Here is a 17,755-nt window from a genome sequence, read left to right as displayed (position 1 = left end):
CTCTTAGGCATGCTAGTAACCATGGTGATGGTTTAAGATAAAGTCAATATAGTTAGATCTGTGTGCATGTCTTTCTTCAATTATCTTCATTCTTGGGGTGACATGCCTCAACCCATCACAGCTACTTTCATGCCTTGCAGTTGCAGCATGCTCATCTTCTTTGAAGAACTACCTTTCAAAGTACAGAATATAATAAGATCTACAAATACAATTTAGCAAGTTTAATTCAGGGAAATACTGGAGTCTTGGATTTAATATCTATTTTATATACAATTCTGTAGTCAGCAATCACAGATTACTGCTTGCCTAAAGGTTTTTCTTTCATAGGTTGAAAAGCTACACAAATTCGACCCCCTGCAAACTGCCTGAGGCAGCATGTCAGTCCAGCTCATGAAATGGCAGCCGTGCTTCACATGGTGAACACTGTGGGTTCAGACTGAAGTGATGAGGTAGATAGAGCAGCTTAGATGATGTGCTGAGAGACAGAGAGAGAGGGGGAGGAAAAAGGAGAGCTGTCTCCAGCAGCACGGCTCCAGGCTCAGGATGCTGAGTCTCTGAGCCTCTCACAGGCTTCACGCTGGGATTACACCTTCCAGACGAGAGCAGAGAAATCAAACCTGACTGTGACTCATAAAAAGAAGGAGACTTAACGTCACCAGTATCCACCATCTCCCCCAAAACCCATCAGATTGCTCCATCATCCACTATGCTTTGAGGCAGCCCTGTGTACTTTCATGGTACAATCTTAAATTCCCAAACATTGATTCCCAATTCTCTTTCCTGGGTTCCACACTGCACACAGCAGAATGCTAATTCGGCTCGGTTGGAGACGCCTTGACAGATTTAGGCTGTGAATCATACAGCAGGGCTCTCGCTTTCCACATTGATTTGCTTCTATTGAATTTCCCATCAGTGGATACTAAGCGCACACAATGGGGCAAGTGCTTTCCTGTCTCCTGTTGAGATGGACCAAATGAAGGGAATTGATCACGGAGAGTTCGCACAAAATGGTCTAACAATGTTTTCGTTTGCTAAAACATAATGGGCAAAATGCACAGCCAAGAAGCATCGCAAAATCTGTTCTTAGGAATTTTTTTCATATGAGTGAATTCCAGTATTAACTGCACTTCTTAGCTTATTCCCACAAGATGTGGGAAGTGTGGGAAGTTTTAGAAATATTGTTAATACTTTACTTAAGTACAGCATTCCACATACGCCTTTCATGACAAATGACGTAAATGTACATAAATTTTATTAAGGCCTATTTCAACAAGCACCAGTTGTCAATTTCAATGTATTTTCATTTTACTAACTGTTATGACAACTGATGTCTGTTGGAATAAGCTTCTATGAATCTTAACCCTCTCCTGTACAGGTTTATGTTAGTAGTCATGAAAAGCTTCTGTAGGTGTCATGCAGCCTTATGAACACTGCTAATTAAGTAAAGTGTTACTGAAATCTTTTATCTATCTTAACCAAAAAAGTAAAAATAAATAAAAAATCCAAAATATCCCATTAGTTTGCAGTGATGTAGGCTAACTCTAGCATATTATATGAGAATACCTTTCATACATTTTGCTAATACCAGTCCTTTATACTGACATATTTATTACATTTATTATAAACTAAGCCTGATTTAAAACACCTGATTCAGTTCATCAAGGCATCAGGAGCATCTGAGTGGAAGAATCCATGAATGCAGAGGATTAGGGCTGCAATAAGTTTGACTTAAGCTCATAACTCAGAATTTCCAAACTCTGACTAGAAAAAAACAAACCAAAAAAAAAGGGTCATGCTCTTAAACATATGTGGTCATATCAACACAGCTGCTCACACTGTCAACAGTAACAAAGTACTATTTCTCTACGTCTAAATTAGATTATGGTAGCATGTGCTTCAGACTGTTCAACATACAGACACAGCATTTGATTGTAACACTGACCATAAAGTTTGCTAACTTGAAAAAGTAAATACATTCTGAATGTTAATACTCATATCCTTAACATGAGCTGGTTGCTAACAATACTGGCTTTCAAGGAGGCATTTGTGTTTCAAGACAGGGTTTGCAAATGTCTAAAATGATGGACCTCTGACCTCGAAGCTCTGATTTCCCACTTCTGAGATAACATAAGTCAGCATAAAATTCTGTAGTGGAATTACAAGCAGCTAAGCAAATGAAGATTCAGTTACTTGCATGCTATTCCTAGAGATTTTCAGTTAAACCCTTTGCTCTATGTTTACTTTCTATGTTAAGGATAACATTTTGTTTGCATGTTTAGTGTTGCTACCACACTTTGAGCTTATAGGGGACATTTGTATTAAGTAAGCATATTTCATATCTCACCATGACTGTTGCATCGGGAGGTCTCCACTAGCCGGTTGTCCTGGTCGTAGCACACCATAGCCTGGTAACGATAACCCTGACCACACTCCTTGATATCTCCTTGCACTTTCATGCCCAGTAGGCCCTCCACACGGCCTCCCTCAGGCAGAATGCAGTCTGACCAGTTCCCCACTGGCTGGGCATTATATTTATTGCAGGGACAGTACTGTGTCTCACTCAGTGGGTACAGCTGAGTGTTCTTGCAGTGGTCTCGCTTCTTACTTTTACCTTAGGGCATAAAGAGCAGATACACAAGCACACAGTTTAGAGCTCTGAATAGAACTTCCAAGGACTCAGAAGAAGATCAAGCATAGTCAGAGTGGATTCAAACGTAAATGAAAAAGAGCTGCTATTTAGGTTCAGTTAAGCTGTATGACTTCTTATTCTTCTGTATTCCTCAAAAATGCATTGGAAATGGACTGTAGATGGCATTCTGCATTCCCCTAATTCCTACAACACTCCCTCAGATCTGCTGACCATGAGTAAATAGATTTATTCAGTCTAAACCAAAGGCACATAGGCCTAATCCTGTGTAATCCTGTTGCAAAGTTCAGCAATTCAAGGACATCTCTTAAAGGACAGTTACGACTTGTACACAGATTACAATTACCCCTTCTCAGCTTTGCAGTAAGCACTTTAAATACACAACTAGTGACAGTTGTAACAAATGTTTAAGCTACTTTCAGAGAATGATCAAACACATAGGCTAATTGCCTTCCCGAAGTAAGACCTTGTACTCTAGGCAGGATTTTCCACCCAAATAATTTAAAAACAAATAACAACCTACAGGTATCAGCTATAGATGGACTCTATTGAGACCATCACTTCATCAAAATCGTCAAAACCGTGGACAGTGTCATCCCTGCTGGTCAGTGACTACACAACATGCCCTCAAACGCATACACAGCAAAGAAATAGAAAGAAAGAAAGAAGAAGCACAGAAAGAAATAGAAACAGAAACTATGACAATTGAATCTCTAAAACAAACATGTAAAAGAATTTCCTTGGAGTCGTACAATAATGAAAACAGAACACCATATGAAAATCTGTCAAATAATCATGAACAGTAATTTTAAATTAAACTTGAAATATTCAAAGCTGTAGAATAGAAGAGTAGCCTGACCCAGTGAGAAAAATAGGTCGATTAAATATGTGCTGCTCACCCACAAGTGCCCTCCTGCGAGTTCGCACACCCACACAGTCAGCTGCACAGGATGAGAACTTGGACCAGCTGGTCAGCTGGCAATCATCCTGACATGGGAGCTGACAGGCCTGAGTGAGGGAGGGCATCGGACCAGCCAGCTTCAGACAGACCCCAATGTCAACCTGCCCACTGTCCTGCTTTCTGCAGGACACCGCTTGAGAGAGAGAGAGAGAGAGAGAGAGAGAGAGAGAGAGAAAGAGAGAGAGAGAAAGAATGTCAGTAATCTAGTAATATACTAATACTTCTTCTACTATTACTACTACTACCATTAATACTAAAAAGAAGAAGAAGAAGAAGAAGAAGAAGAAGAAGAAGAAGAAGCAGAATAGGGCCTTCTAGGGCTTCGTAAAAACCTTAATGATGTCTGTGAAATAAAAAACTAAATGTAAAGAAACATGCACTTTCTTAGCCGCTTATCATTCTGGGTAGTGGGGGGCTACTGGAGCCTATCCCAGTGGTCACTGGGTAAAAGGCAGAAAACACCCTGGATGGGTCGCCAGTCCATCGCAAGGCCTGCAAGTGTTGTAGCAATACTCTTATTTTATTGGTCAATTTTGGTTGGAAATTATTAGTTTCAATTCTTGAAATTACCAACAGAACATGATCCAATCAGGACAGACCTGTCCCCACAGATAAACTTCTCCCAACATTCCAAATCAACCAGCTCAGCTTATTGAACTAGCGCCACGCCTCTGTTCTGGCACTATGCACAAGGGCTGTAACAGTACATTCAGCTCACAATATGATTCAAACCATGTTACAAGGTTCACAATTTGGTACTATCATGAAATGGTTAAAAGAAGCTGGGAGGAGGCCACAAGTTGGAAATATATCGTATGACATTGATGTGCTGGTGGCCGTTCATTACATCTGTTTTATTTGTATGCATTATATTTATGTTGCCTTTAAACTCTGCAAGCATTACAGCAATAGTCTTATTTCATTGTTACATTTTCATTAAAAGCAAAACATTAAAGATCTTAACACACCCTACAAAAATCGAGAATTTCTTTCCCCTTGGTATCTAGGTAGATACAGCCAAGTAGCTGTCCCATTGGTTAGGACTTCAGGAGCTGGACTGAAGGCCTTGCATGATTGATTAACTACCAACATAAGTAGCAAGTGACAGTGAATCCAACTAATGATGCTCTGATCTAAAAAGGATGGAACCAATTTTGTTAAAAACAAACAAAAAAACCCCACTGCAGCTCCAAATACATCACTGCCAGTGAATACAAGCCTTAATCTAAGGTTTCAGTCCGTTGTTAAAAATGCAAAACAGCTTTATGCCATTACTGTTTACTGAATGAGCCACTGTAAAACTGCTGCAAGGTAAAATATACACTGTTATATATAAAGGTCTTGTGCAGGTACATTTGTCATTCATCAGGGTACAAACAAAGTAAATGTTCCTTCAAAGATACAACAGTGGCTTTAAGGTCCAATTGTGCACCTTAAAAGTTTTTCCCAGGTGAAAAATACATATTTGTACCTTTTCACAACCTGATGTTTAAAAACAGAATAATAAGCCTGGAGACGAGACGGGGTGAGTGGAGTCAAAACAACTTAGATAATATAATTTCAGTGGATTATGGTACAAATATGTTCCCTGATTAAAGGCACTGAGATGAACTCTTGAAGGTACTGCCCCAGTCACAGTTTAGTACCTTTTTTCTGAGAGTGTAGTTCGTGTTTGTTAGAAGCTTCAAATAAAACATGGAATGTCTTTTACAAGCTTCAAATGTCTATGTTTAATCTAGAATGACCAAAAATGTTCATGTGAGTCATTGTTAGCTTAGTAATAACATAGTACAAGAATCTTATAGGGGTGCTAGCAAAATTTAGCATTATCATAGGGATACCCCCCCCCCCCCTGAATTTTGATATGTGATGATTTTCTATGGTTGTAATAATAATAATAATAATAATAATAATAATAATAATAATATGGTCTGATGAAAAGGAGGTCTTCAGTTTGCTGTTAAAAGAGGACACAATGGTGACATTTCTCAGTAACACAGAATGTGGCAAAAAACAACCAGAAGACAAACAGCCAAAAAGATAAGACAAGGAAAGAACCTATAAGCCAGCTTCTTCATTTCTTCATATGGACACATCTTGAAACACTCTTGCACACTTGTCCACAGATATTGAATAAAACTAACTACCGGTGATGGATTAGCATGGGGGCAGTGTAATGCTTATTGACTGGCAGAGTTGAACAGATTGAGACCTGTATGAGTGAGAGAGGGTAAAAGGCCCTAGATTGGATTGCCTCTCCGTGTCTGGTGTTTAGCAGGATACTATTACAGGTAATGAGGCCTAATGCAGAGAGAGCTGCTAAAAGATGCCTGTCTTATGATCTGATCCAGAGTAATGCCTCTTTTCTTTATGCTGCTTATAGAAGTCTGAGAGCAGATGTGTAGATAGCCTCTTAAGCTTTACTTTCTTTGTCTAGTGCTCTTCTTTTATAAGCACTGCAAACTTAAGTGTTTTCACTTATGCCGTTTTTGGCTCCTTTGTAGTCTCTTAACAAGCACGTTAACTCTTCATACTTTTGAAATTAATTAAATTATGCAAAGGATCTTTTCGTCCTCTCTGCTCAGCTTAGCAAGGTAAATCTTTCACACACTGCTACCTTATTTTCTGAGTAAACCTGGGGGGCTAAGTTGTTTTTTTCTTCAACACAACAAAGATAAACAGACAGTCAAACAGTCAAAACAGGGTTCACATTCCTGCCACAGTTTACAGCGAATCTGCTATCTTCAGTTTAAATGGGTAACATAACAGAGTTACTCTCACCTAGCCAAAACTCTCAGTGGTCCCAGTGAGCTGGCGTATGATGAGTATGTTCGGGTCTGAATTTTTATCAGGGTTTTATCAGTATGTGCTTGAGCCTGGGGCTGAGCTTTCCACTGCATCTGAGAGGTTCCTTAACCTCTTGCAATGCATTCTCCTTTAGATCCTGTAGCGTTTACACAGAGATTAATGTTGCATGCAGAAGAGCCCAGGGTAGCACTTTGATGCTAACTAACTCCCTCACTCTCAGAAACTGTCAGAAGTGGTAGGAGATGGTGATCAAATCACCTCCAATCCCACACACTTCCCTGCTGAGCTGTGAGCTCATTTATACACATAGTAAATACACCTAAACACACAAACACACCAGCACATCTTGCAAAGCTCTGAGGATTTTTGTTCTGTAATGATCATGGGTGTTTTCTGAACTCTTTCTGCATTCAGCTCATTCAGATTAGGCTTTACCTGCCCTCTTTGAACAGGCTCTTTTCCCTACTTGAAAGCCTGTTAGCACCAACTGGATTCACTGTGATAAGACCCACCATGTTATGAAGAACACATTTCTAGCAGGAGGCAATTGCATATGGAGTGTCGATCATTTAGTGTACCATGAATATGTTTGAACCCACAATCTTGCACTTATGGAGGTGAGGCATTTAAGAACAGCAGCACTGCAACAGTTTATCCTACAGCTAATTCAATATACACTATGGAAGTTTTGGGGACCTCTCTGGTGGAAGTGTGCAGAAAGATGTCATAATCAGTCAGTTGTGCTGCAGACTCCTTCCCATGAATCTGGATGGATATGATGATGGTGAGTGCATTGAAAGAGTATTCACAGAGAATTATTTCAAAAATTGGTGAAGGATGTGTCTTCTGAGGATGTGAGTGAATTATCTGCTATTGTCATCATATCTCTATCATAGTACAATGCTAAGTTTGCACTTGAGACCTGAACATCCAGCCAGACTTTCTTTTAGAGACTATGAGAATATGAGAGGCCTATGACTTAGTCTGAACTCCCACAAATTATGACACCTCTAAATTTTAAATTATTATTTCAGTTTTTACCGGGTGACTTACAGCACTGCTCACATACCATATTTCAGCATTTTTTTCTCTCATTTAACACTACTCCTTTCGCTTTTCATTAAAAAAATCTTAAATAGTACAGCTTTAAACTACAGATTCCTTGTTAGTAATTAATATCAGGTTATTATTCAGAAACTAAAAGAAATATTGGTAAATTACACAGATTGAATGGTCAGTTTATTAGGGACCTCGTACCAACTCTCAGTGGCTATTTTATCATAAACACCTACCATATAAGCACACCAAGAGTCTAAAAGGTGACTCTATTTCCACATTAGAGTCACTCTACTGTAGAAAATAGTCTGCCAACCAAAATATCCAGCCAACAGTGGTCCAATGATCAGAAACTACCCACTGCGGAAGGGCAAATGGATGACTAATATAAAAACTGTGCATGAAAAAAAGATCAAATAAGATCTTTTAGTGCAATGTAGAGTAGTTTAAATTCTAAATTCTAAATTAAAGCATAACAAATTCTTCATAAACTTGCTCTTTGTTGTAGCTCTATAATCCCAAATCCTTCTTAGAACACAGCCTGCAGCAAATATTAATGTAGGCAACATGAATGCATATCAGTATACTGTATACAACTGGTTGAAATTTTAAAATGCTGCGCAAAAGAGTTGAATATTAGCTGTCAGAGCAAAAGTCTATAATGAACTGTCCTTGACTGGTATAGGATAGATTCCTTATTGAAAGCCCATTAAATGTTCCACAAACATATTCCCTTTATCCAGCTATAGGCAAAGAGAGCGCCCTTAGCATGCATAGCACACACCGATCCACTGCTGGCACTGTGTATAAAACTAATCTTTAATAATGGTCTCTAATTAACATTAAGAGAATGGAGTGTTCAGTTAAGAATCTGTCACTAAGCCTTCAGTAAGAGTCACATGCAAAACAAACAAAAAAAGGACAAACTTTATGGGCCCCTGGCTCTTGGAATCATTCAAATCTACCACCCTCTTGTGGTGCCCCTGTTTCTCTGTACCTCTAGCCTGCAGTCCTGGTCCACACGTCTCCTGAGCTCCAGGGCTGTCCTGCCGAATGGACCATGGCACCAACTGACAACGTCGCCACTTATGAGTTTTCCACCTTTAGCACAAGGAGAGTGCACAGTGCAATTATTCCACTGATTTCCCAAGCTTACTTCTATAAATAATACACTAGACTGGTATGATTAACTGTATATTGTGATGGTGCTGTGCCTGTGTATGTGTGTGCATGAGCCCCAAGCTGCCTGTAAATGTAGTATTATGCAGATGTTTTAGTAGAATAAGTGTTACCTGCTTCTAAAAAAAAGCATGTTTTTACTGGTTGTTTCAGCAAATATTATATCGACATTTTCGTTGGTGTTTGTTTATGCTTTGCTGTCAGGGGGAGTGCAGTGGGCTTTGTTAACTCCCGCCGGCTTCGTCTAGCTGCTTTTTATGGCTAACCACTAAGCCTCCTGTTTTATGCTGAAGACGTACTTTGCTAATAAAAGAGCAATTGTTGTTTTCCACTGTGCTTCCTTGTTATGCCTCACTGATATTATGCAGTAGTATCATAGTATGTTCTGTGTTGTGCTCACCTGTAGCCAGGGCAGACAGAAGGTGCCTCACACTCCTTCTCCTGGAAGAGAACTTCTGGACAGTCCTGACCTCCATTGGCTGGCAGTTGAATAATGATACGTTTCCTAGACTGTTTCTTCTTAGTGGCTCCACCTTAAGAAGGACAGAAACATGGTCACAGCTGAACGTGTAAACCAGTAACCTAAACTACAGACTTTGACATTTTAGTATTTTTATGTAATACTGTAATACTATACTTCTCTCTGACCTGTAAAAGTGTATTGTTTCATTATAGCTGCTAAAGCAATACGAGATTTACTCAATGCAGCGGATAATTCACCTTATTATTGTTATTAAATTCATATTTCACATAATACATATCCTTCTTGCATAAAGTTTGTGTTGGCATCATCTGTTTAGTGCTTTAGCTGAAATAAACTGCAGCATCAACACAGCAACACACTGTCTAAAGCTGTTACTATGGCTTAACTTTACCAGTGCATTAATTGTGCTAACTGGCTAACTACACAGGCGAGCTCCTAGCCTTCATTTTCAATGAAATGTGTGAAGTGGATGTGGATAATTTGCAAATTTGGCCCTGTCACTATAATCACTATAATCAAGTCAGGAGAAAGTACTCAGTGGGTTGATTTCAGACTAAACTATTTAAAAAAAGGAAACTGTTCAAAATACTCTTTACTTTTCTTTTAAAGCTAATTTTACAAAAAAAGAATAATATCTTTGGGAAAGAAATACATTAAAAAGCATACAAGAACACAGCGTTTTTAATACTGTACGCTTATGCTTCCACCTCCACTGCAGAGCTTACAAACAGCATAAAAATAACTATCAAGGCTTTAAACATATAACAATATGGTGTCTCTCAACACTTCAAATATTTGCATGTGCATGAAGCCCACTTTGAATATAAAACTCAACAGGAAAGATGGTGTATGGATAGGAAGACTTTGGTGGGCAGACATTAAAGGATTTCTCCAGCAGATGTTTCCTTGAAAGGCGCCGTGTCAATACTCTTCACAAATCACTCCTTGGATGACGATCACACGTAATAAGCATGTAAACAAGCATCTGGAGTACTGAAGCGGCTTGCCTCACACAGCAAATTATGCTGAAAACGGCCTCCACTTTGCTTATTAGAGCATTTGTTCTGTTTCTGAACGTGTCGAGGGTTGCCAGGCAACAATCTATTTTTAAAGTAATGATAGACTGTCAGTACTGAAACAACATGCTTCTTTAAGTGCTTTGTGAATCCACAGATAGTCGCTAATTATTAATTTGTTCAGTCTAATATGTTTTCAATGTCCCCGCTGATTGTAATTCATAAGCGCGATCTTCTTAACAATGTAGCCATTTCCTTGATAACGTCAGTAATCTCTGCACAATGAGCAACAAAAGGCTCAGCACAGCCACAATTAAAAGAAATAGAAAAGGGCTACATTAAGACTGGCTTGAACTGAAGGCCGTGACTGAGACTGGATTAGAACTCAATATATGGCTTAGAAAGACCAGGCCATTGGCTATCCATAAAGTTTAATGTGTGGTTGAATAAAAGGATATACCTGCTTGGCAGGTAGTGGGACAGGGGGTCCAGTCACTGTACGGGGTGACAATGCAGTCTCTCTTACATGGCAGCAGACATGGTCTCACGGTTTCTGGACGCAGGCTTTCTGGACACCTACGGACAAACACACATACATACGCAGTCAGATATGCGCACAGACATTTCTCTGAACATTGTTGTTTGAAATTTGACATATTAGACATGAAATATGCCGGATTGTATATTATGGATTGTTTATTTCCTATAGATAATGTGTAAAAAAATATGGCATTTCACCAGGGGTGCCTAAACTTTTGTGTACAACTGTCAGACTGTGGGCTGACGAATTCCTATTGAGAATATATGAGAATATGCCCTGGCATTGAATAACATATGTAACCTCTTAAAATCCCAGGCTCATAGCATACTAAGACTTATTATTCAGTAAATACAGGGACTTCAATGCAAACAGACTGAGCTATTCTTAGGTTATAGAAGCATGTAATAAAACTTTGGGCCTGCTGGCAGGTTTAAGGGGTTAAAGAGCAGCTGACATCATTATTCACTGTGATGTTTTAGGAATTAAATTATATCATACTGACATAATTAAAGTGACAGACAATTGTTCCTTTATAGCATTGTTGTAAAGCATCTTTCCCAAGTAAAGAAACTTGTTAGAACACCATATATGAGTTTAATATATTTCTACTTGAATTAAAGTATAATTATTTTTATTTTTAATAAGGAGGCCTGTGTCTGCAGACATGAACAATTAATTTCTTCATGTCTGCAGGTCACATGGGTCTCCTAAGTTGAAATTGTTCAGCAAAATAAGCAATATAAGAGTAAGCGCTTTACTTTTAATGTGAAAGTACGTTTAAAAGCAAGTCATTGTATACTCAAGTAGATATGTACAGTTATATGTATGTTCATACATGTAAGAAAATATGTATCAAAATCATCACTTATGTTCAAGGGGATCGAAATCATACAGATATTTTAGCTGATATGTGGTGTTCGTAACTAGGCATCTGCCGTGTAAGTTGCATTACTTGAGCATGACGCTTCATAACAGTGTTATAAATGGAACAAATATCAGTCAGTAGGTGAGCATTCATAAAACCACATGACACCTACTATGACAACTGGAATTCCAGATGAATTCCAACAAGCGTCAATTAAGGCTGCTTTTGCCATTTTTGACTTCATTTTACATCAGTAAGTATAATGACACTAATGCTTGTTGGAATAAGCCTTTGTAAATATATACAGGCTTAAATCAACTGGCATTATGTAGGTGCTGTGTAGCCTTATGGAAGCTGCCACTATGTCAGTTACATCACAAAGCATCTTACATCATCTTGCATCGTTACTGACATAAGCTGTTCATAAATTTCACGTATTGCTTTATAAATACATTATTCAATGCTTACATGTGTTATGATGTCCATATGTAGGTAACCTATCAATGGCTTCTTCAAAAGCACTCTCTGAACAACATTTATAGAACGAGAATGTGAGTTTGTGCATATGAGTGTGGCAGGTAAAAGCCAGTGCTAGAATAACCCCAGGTAGAAAGTGGGGCTCATTTCCATAACCAGCATGGGGTCAGTATGGTAGCTTACTGTTCCACAGCCGCTGACACAATCATTCCACTATTAAGCTGAATAAATAAATATATAATTCTTTCTCCCAGCAGCCAGCTCCAGGGGACGACCAGACCCGCTTAAAACAACAGGCTGGCAGCTCCTCTTCACTGGTTCTGTCTGCTACTAAAATCTATCATACTCTAAACAGATAGAAACAGTCTGGCACACACAAAGAATGGAGTTCATTAACTAATAGAAATGCTGTGGACCAGCGTTGAATCTAAGTCATAGTTCGACAGTGGGTGGACAAGTACAGGAGACAGTGTCATAAGTAATTGGACAGTGTACATGGGCAAAGTGGATTCAAAGTGAAACAATGTTAAAAGTCAGAATGTCATTTACATTTATTTAGTTCTCTACAGAGTGAAAAATATAAGAATCCATGTTTTTTTAAACATCCATCTCTTTCATGTGAATTTTATGTGGAAAAGTGAAATTCAAAATGCCTAAATGGTTCATTAAAAAAGTCTGACATTTGGATAAGGTTCCATATGATTTATACATACATATTTGAAAAAGTGGTGACATAGCGAGAGTGAAATCCATGGTTATTCTTCATCTGGTGATAACAAATAATAAAACTGTTTACACCTTTTGTTCACTCTTCTCAGCCAGTTGCAACATAAGCTGACAAGCTTTGGTTGGACATATTCGTTGGCCAGAAGTACAAGAAGGCACTTGGTTTGGTTTTGGGGAACTCCAGCCTCACTTATGCTCCACCTTTCATTTATTGTTTATCCTCTCACCTGCCAGTCAGTGTTAAGCAGATTATTTATCTTAGAATTGTGTATGGATATACAACATGGAAAAAAATACAAATTTAATTTAGTCTTAATCTTACTCTTAATTTACACTCGTAAATGTGGTCAAGATCCATCTCTGGTCACCTCCAAATGTGGTTTGAGTGATCTGATCATAATCAAATGTGAGTTTTGCTTATGACCAGTCAAAGCTGGTAAAGCTGGCCATCATCATACTGAAAAATCCTAATGAACTAATCAGAGGAATAACCAAAAGACAGGGGGTGGGGGTTTCAAAACCATGCAAACCTTTAAGTTTGGAAAGGTAAAATGTTTTATATACATCAATGAAGTTGTACATGACACTGAATAACTGAATCAGAAAACTAGAGAAAAAAGGAACTTGATGATGCAACTGCATAAAGCATACACCATCCAGCATTCTGAAGAGTTATCAGATCCATCACTAAGATCCCCACCTCCCATAGTCCAGCGTTTCCTTGTTCTGTTCTGTTTGTTTGTTTCTTTGTCTATTGGTTTCTTTGTGTTGTCTCTTGCCTTCCCTAGTTTGTTCTTATTGATACTCCTGAGCTCACAGTCTATTTTCATATTGATCCCTGCTATGGTATCTGAAGCATGCTGTGGTCTCAAAGGGAAATTTCATTAATTTTTCAAAAAATCTTAAAATGTTAAGATTATTGTAAAGAAAGTCTTTCAGACTGGTCTCATGTGAAATGCTCTGTTCTAGAGAAACCTTTTAAGTCAGAATTGTTCACAGAGGTGGTGATAGGATCCACATGTCCAAAACGTTTAATATCTCTAAATGGTCCCCCACATAAAATTATGACATAAAATGGTTATGAACTCAGTGCATGAGACATTGTTTTATGATAGTTGAGCAAGATAATTTTGGCCTAAAGTGTATTTTTGAATCAATTTATGGCAGAAAGGGACATGCAGGTATTGAAAGGCAAAATAGTACCCAAACAATACTTTTTATGTTTTGTTTTCAGATTTACGGCTGTTTTACCATCATCAACATTACATACAAAAGCTCATAAAAGCTTCTTTACAATGCAGGATTCCACACCAATGCACCCAGAATGACTCTGTTTACAACTCAATAATTGAATTCTGAAGAAATTTTGAAAAACCCTGCTTTTGTGTTTGGCCAAGACTGAAACATGACTAAGACCATGGACTTGGGAGACTATTCATGAAACTGTCTTTGATTCCTACATGATAAAATCCATACAGATTTATATGACATTCTGCACATTATCCTTATAGTCTTTGTCTCATTTCAAATCTGATGCAGCACAGACAGACACAGTGTGCACTGTTTAGAAGAGACTAATTTAAGATTAAATTAATATGATAAAATTAACTAGAAATACACAGTATATTGCTAGCTTTATTGTTTTAGGACAAGCAAATGCATCTAATAATTAAAAACAATGTAGTTTTTCATTGCACTGCACTCAAAGAGGTCATATTTTTTTCCTGCCTGAGCCCATCCACAATTCTAACGTAAAGGCATTTACCAATCAACAGTGAAAGCCAAGAAATAAAGCACACAATCACGGTGTGGTGACCGACAGTGAACAGTACTGGATCTTACTTCTTGGGTGGCACTTGGCCCACATTGACGCGCACACAGATAACCTTGCGGGTCTGCATGCCTACAGAGCAGGACGCTTCAGTGCCGCTGGCCCCAGCTCCACTGCGGCTGATTGAGCCATTAGCCGAGGGGACAGAGGTGTCCTCTATGCACTGACCCCACGGGCCCGTCTGCCAGTGGTATACAGTGCAGGGGTGTTCATTACAGCTTCGGGCCTCCTGTAGGGTGCTGCTGTTAGGACACTGGACCCCACCTGGATAGGAAGAGCACAGCTGCATTAGAATGGTAATTTACTATTTGATTTTCGTGTTCTATTTGAAGTAATATGTACCAGCGTCTGTGCTATGCAGAAAAAACATATAGGCCTTCTGTAGCTGTTGTAACAAAACCTCACAACTCAAAAAAGGTAACTTTAAAGCTTAATTTTGATAAAAATAAAAAGCAAAACATATGGATATAGGAGGTTTTATCCCAGCAGTAATGATATATACACATTTCCTCATTGTACAGTACTGTGCAAAGCTTAGAGACCACACAAGGAATGTAATTCCCTAAGCAGTACAAGGTATTTATAAGTGATTAATTCAAGGAAGCAAAATTGCAAATTGAAAAATAGCTGCTGGTGTTTACTTGGATGATGGGAAGCAAACATACAACCAACTTCTATGACTGAACTTTGGATGTTTGGAAAAATAGCCTTTCAGATTTCTTTAAAAACCCGAAAGCAAGTCACAGGAAATGAATAAAAGCTGCAATAAAGACAAAGACTGGACACACTAAATATTGAAGAAAAAATAGGCTTCAGTGAAATATTCTGATCATTTTTTTCTGTTTCTTTTCTGACACTGAAAAATGAATAACCTTTTTCTAATGGCAGCTTTGGCTGAAAATGAAATGAATGAATGAATAAATGAACAGTGGTCTCTGACTTTTGCACAGTACTGTATGTCTGAATATGTAATGTTTGAAATGCACTGAATAATAGAGACAATGGCCTAATACTAGCAAACTAATCCACTGCCACAAGGCCGCACTAGCTTCTTAGCAGAACACAAAACACGTCATATTTGCATGTTTTGTGTCTCACATGAAATGATGTGACTGAGGACTCACATCCTATCGCAGAGACACAGCCAAATCTCACATCTAACTGCGAGCTGGAAAGAAAGTGGTTCTAATGAGCTCCGACCAGATCGGGTTAGAATAGCAACAAGCTGATTAGCTCACTAAGCCTTCACACAAAACCCCCTCAGTGTTTGTTAACAGGCATCACCCATGATAAGGTTCATTTATTTTTTTCATAAGATACCACAAGGCAGCTGTTGCTTAGTTCTTGCAGAGGGATATTTTTATTGTTTTTTGTGCTTTGATGACTCAAATGTAAACTAGAAAGTCTGTTCATGCAGTATTTGTTCATTTTCTAATCTCTGTGTTTGGTGTATTTGGTGCATCTGTGGCGTGTTGTTATCTGTCCCCTGAATTTATCACTCACTCAGTAAGTCTCCCCCCCAGAGTGCTACCGAGATGATAAACTAGCCCACTTTTAACAAAGCCATAAAGAGTCCTGCTAGGGAGGGACCCAGGTGGGCCATAAGTGACCCCTGACTGTTACTGGTTGTCATTAGCAGTTGCAGTCTCCAGGTCAAAGGAACCCCACTGAGGGGGCAGCTATTGGCTCTGTGGTGGGCACTGACTGCAGTACAATCAATGCTGGAGTGGAGAAAAATGGATGAATCTTACATTAAGAGGTTCTTCTTCTTCTGAGGCAACTAGAAATTACAAATAATTGACTTCTCCTTTGTAGCAGCGCTGGATAATGTCCTTCTACAGAGGTTATTGACCATTAACACATCCCTCATTAAGTGCGTTAAAAAAAGCTTGCAGAGAGTTGTTAGGCTCGCTAAGCATAATGTACTCAAAACAATATGCTCTAAAAACCCAAGAACACTCTTTTTTACAGCACAAAAAAAACACTTCAGAACCTCCAAAGCATCTTGTGCAAGTTAATAGACTCCAAGAAAGTACACAGTGTTTCACATGAGGATTAACATTAAGAATGCCCTCTATTATTTACTGGCCTGCTACTTGGATGCACGGTAATCCTTTGTGTCATTACAAAAGTGTGCCCTTGCATAACTCAGTGTAATTAAGCTCAGCCAGGAGCTTCATCTCATTCATAAACGCATACAAATGAATAGGACCATCCATATTCAATCCAGTGGACTGGGAACGTGGCTGATCCAAGCATATTTGGATATGGATCAGGTATCAGCTACATAGATACACCTGGATAAAAGGACATTATCCACAACTTATGTCGGCGTCGACGTAATTAAAAGTGAAGACAAAATGTGAAATATCTGAAGCTTCTTTTTATTTTTAGACTGGTGGCCTTTAAGCCTAAATGTCTGCCCATAAATTGTGGCTACACACCTATTACACTCTGTGTCTATTTTGAGCTATTTATCATGAGCAGCACACAAAATACACTAGCATGACATTTTCACTCATGCGTCACTGCCAATTGAAAGTGAAACTACTGCAGCAACATTCTGTTTTACAGGTAGCAGTAAAGAGTTCAGAGTATACACCATTATGCATATATCATAAATAATTTTACTGCTGCATTTTAAAGCAATTAAATCTTCAGGGGGGTCAAAATGCATCACAGTCAATAATCAATACACTATAAAATAGGAATTTTACAAGGCAGTCCAAGAGCCAAAACATATCAGCCTACAATGGCACTTTATGCACATGTTAAAAAGTCATTGTACTTTTGTATTAACTCTGATTAGGCTTGGTGTATTTCTGCTGTTTTATCTCCATTAATCGTGTGATTCCTCAGTGTTGTAGCCGTATTAATTAGAATGCCATCTAGAAAGCCAATACAAGTTAATTTAATGTACCTCTGATTACACAAAATGATAATAAATACCTATTGATCCAAATTCTGAATGAGCATGTACATTCCCTAAAAAAATCAACATGCATCCAACTAATAAAGGAAGCCTTGGACATCTTTTACACAGTGATAGTGAACCTTTATCGCACGGAGAGCTCTGATTCTAAATGCTGCTCTATTTCATATGAGCAGTGTGGAGATGCACTCACTGAAACTGCTCTTGCAGAAGATGTAAACAAGTTAAAGGG

The 17,755-nt window shown here is 38.6% G+C and overlaps 1 protein-coding gene across 1 annotated transcript in view; it reads right to left on the bottom strand.

The window, feature by feature from the left end:
- Positions 1-17,755, bottom strand: part of thsd7aa (thrombospondin, type I, domain containing 7Aa) — a 164,448-nt gene that overhangs the window by 34,224 nt on the left and 112,469 nt on the right. The window contains exons 8-13 of the mRNA XM_017682044.2: positions 14,603-14,855; positions 10,612-10,727; positions 9,052-9,184; positions 8,470-8,573; positions 3,547-3,741; positions 2,345-2,611 (exon numbers count right to left, since the gene is read on the bottom strand). Of these exons, the coding sequence (XP_017537533.2) occupies positions 2,345-2,611; positions 3,547-3,741; positions 8,470-8,573; positions 9,052-9,184; positions 10,612-10,727; positions 14,603-14,855 (1,068 nt within the window). The remainder of the gene's footprint in view (positions 1-2,344; positions 2,612-3,546; positions 3,742-8,469; positions 8,574-9,051; positions 9,185-10,611; positions 10,728-14,602; positions 14,856-17,755) is intronic.

This window comes from Pygocentrus nattereri, chromosome 27 (genome assembly GCF_015220715.1).
Source record: "Pygocentrus nattereri isolate fPygNat1 chromosome 27, fPygNat1.pri, whole genome shotgun sequence".
In the NCBI taxonomy this organism is placed as follows: domain Eukaryota; kingdom Metazoa; phylum Chordata; class Actinopteri; order Characiformes; family Serrasalmidae; genus Pygocentrus; species Pygocentrus nattereri.
The sequence above is the reverse complement of the archived record's forward strand: the minus strand, read 5'-3'. Positions and strand labels throughout refer to the sequence as shown.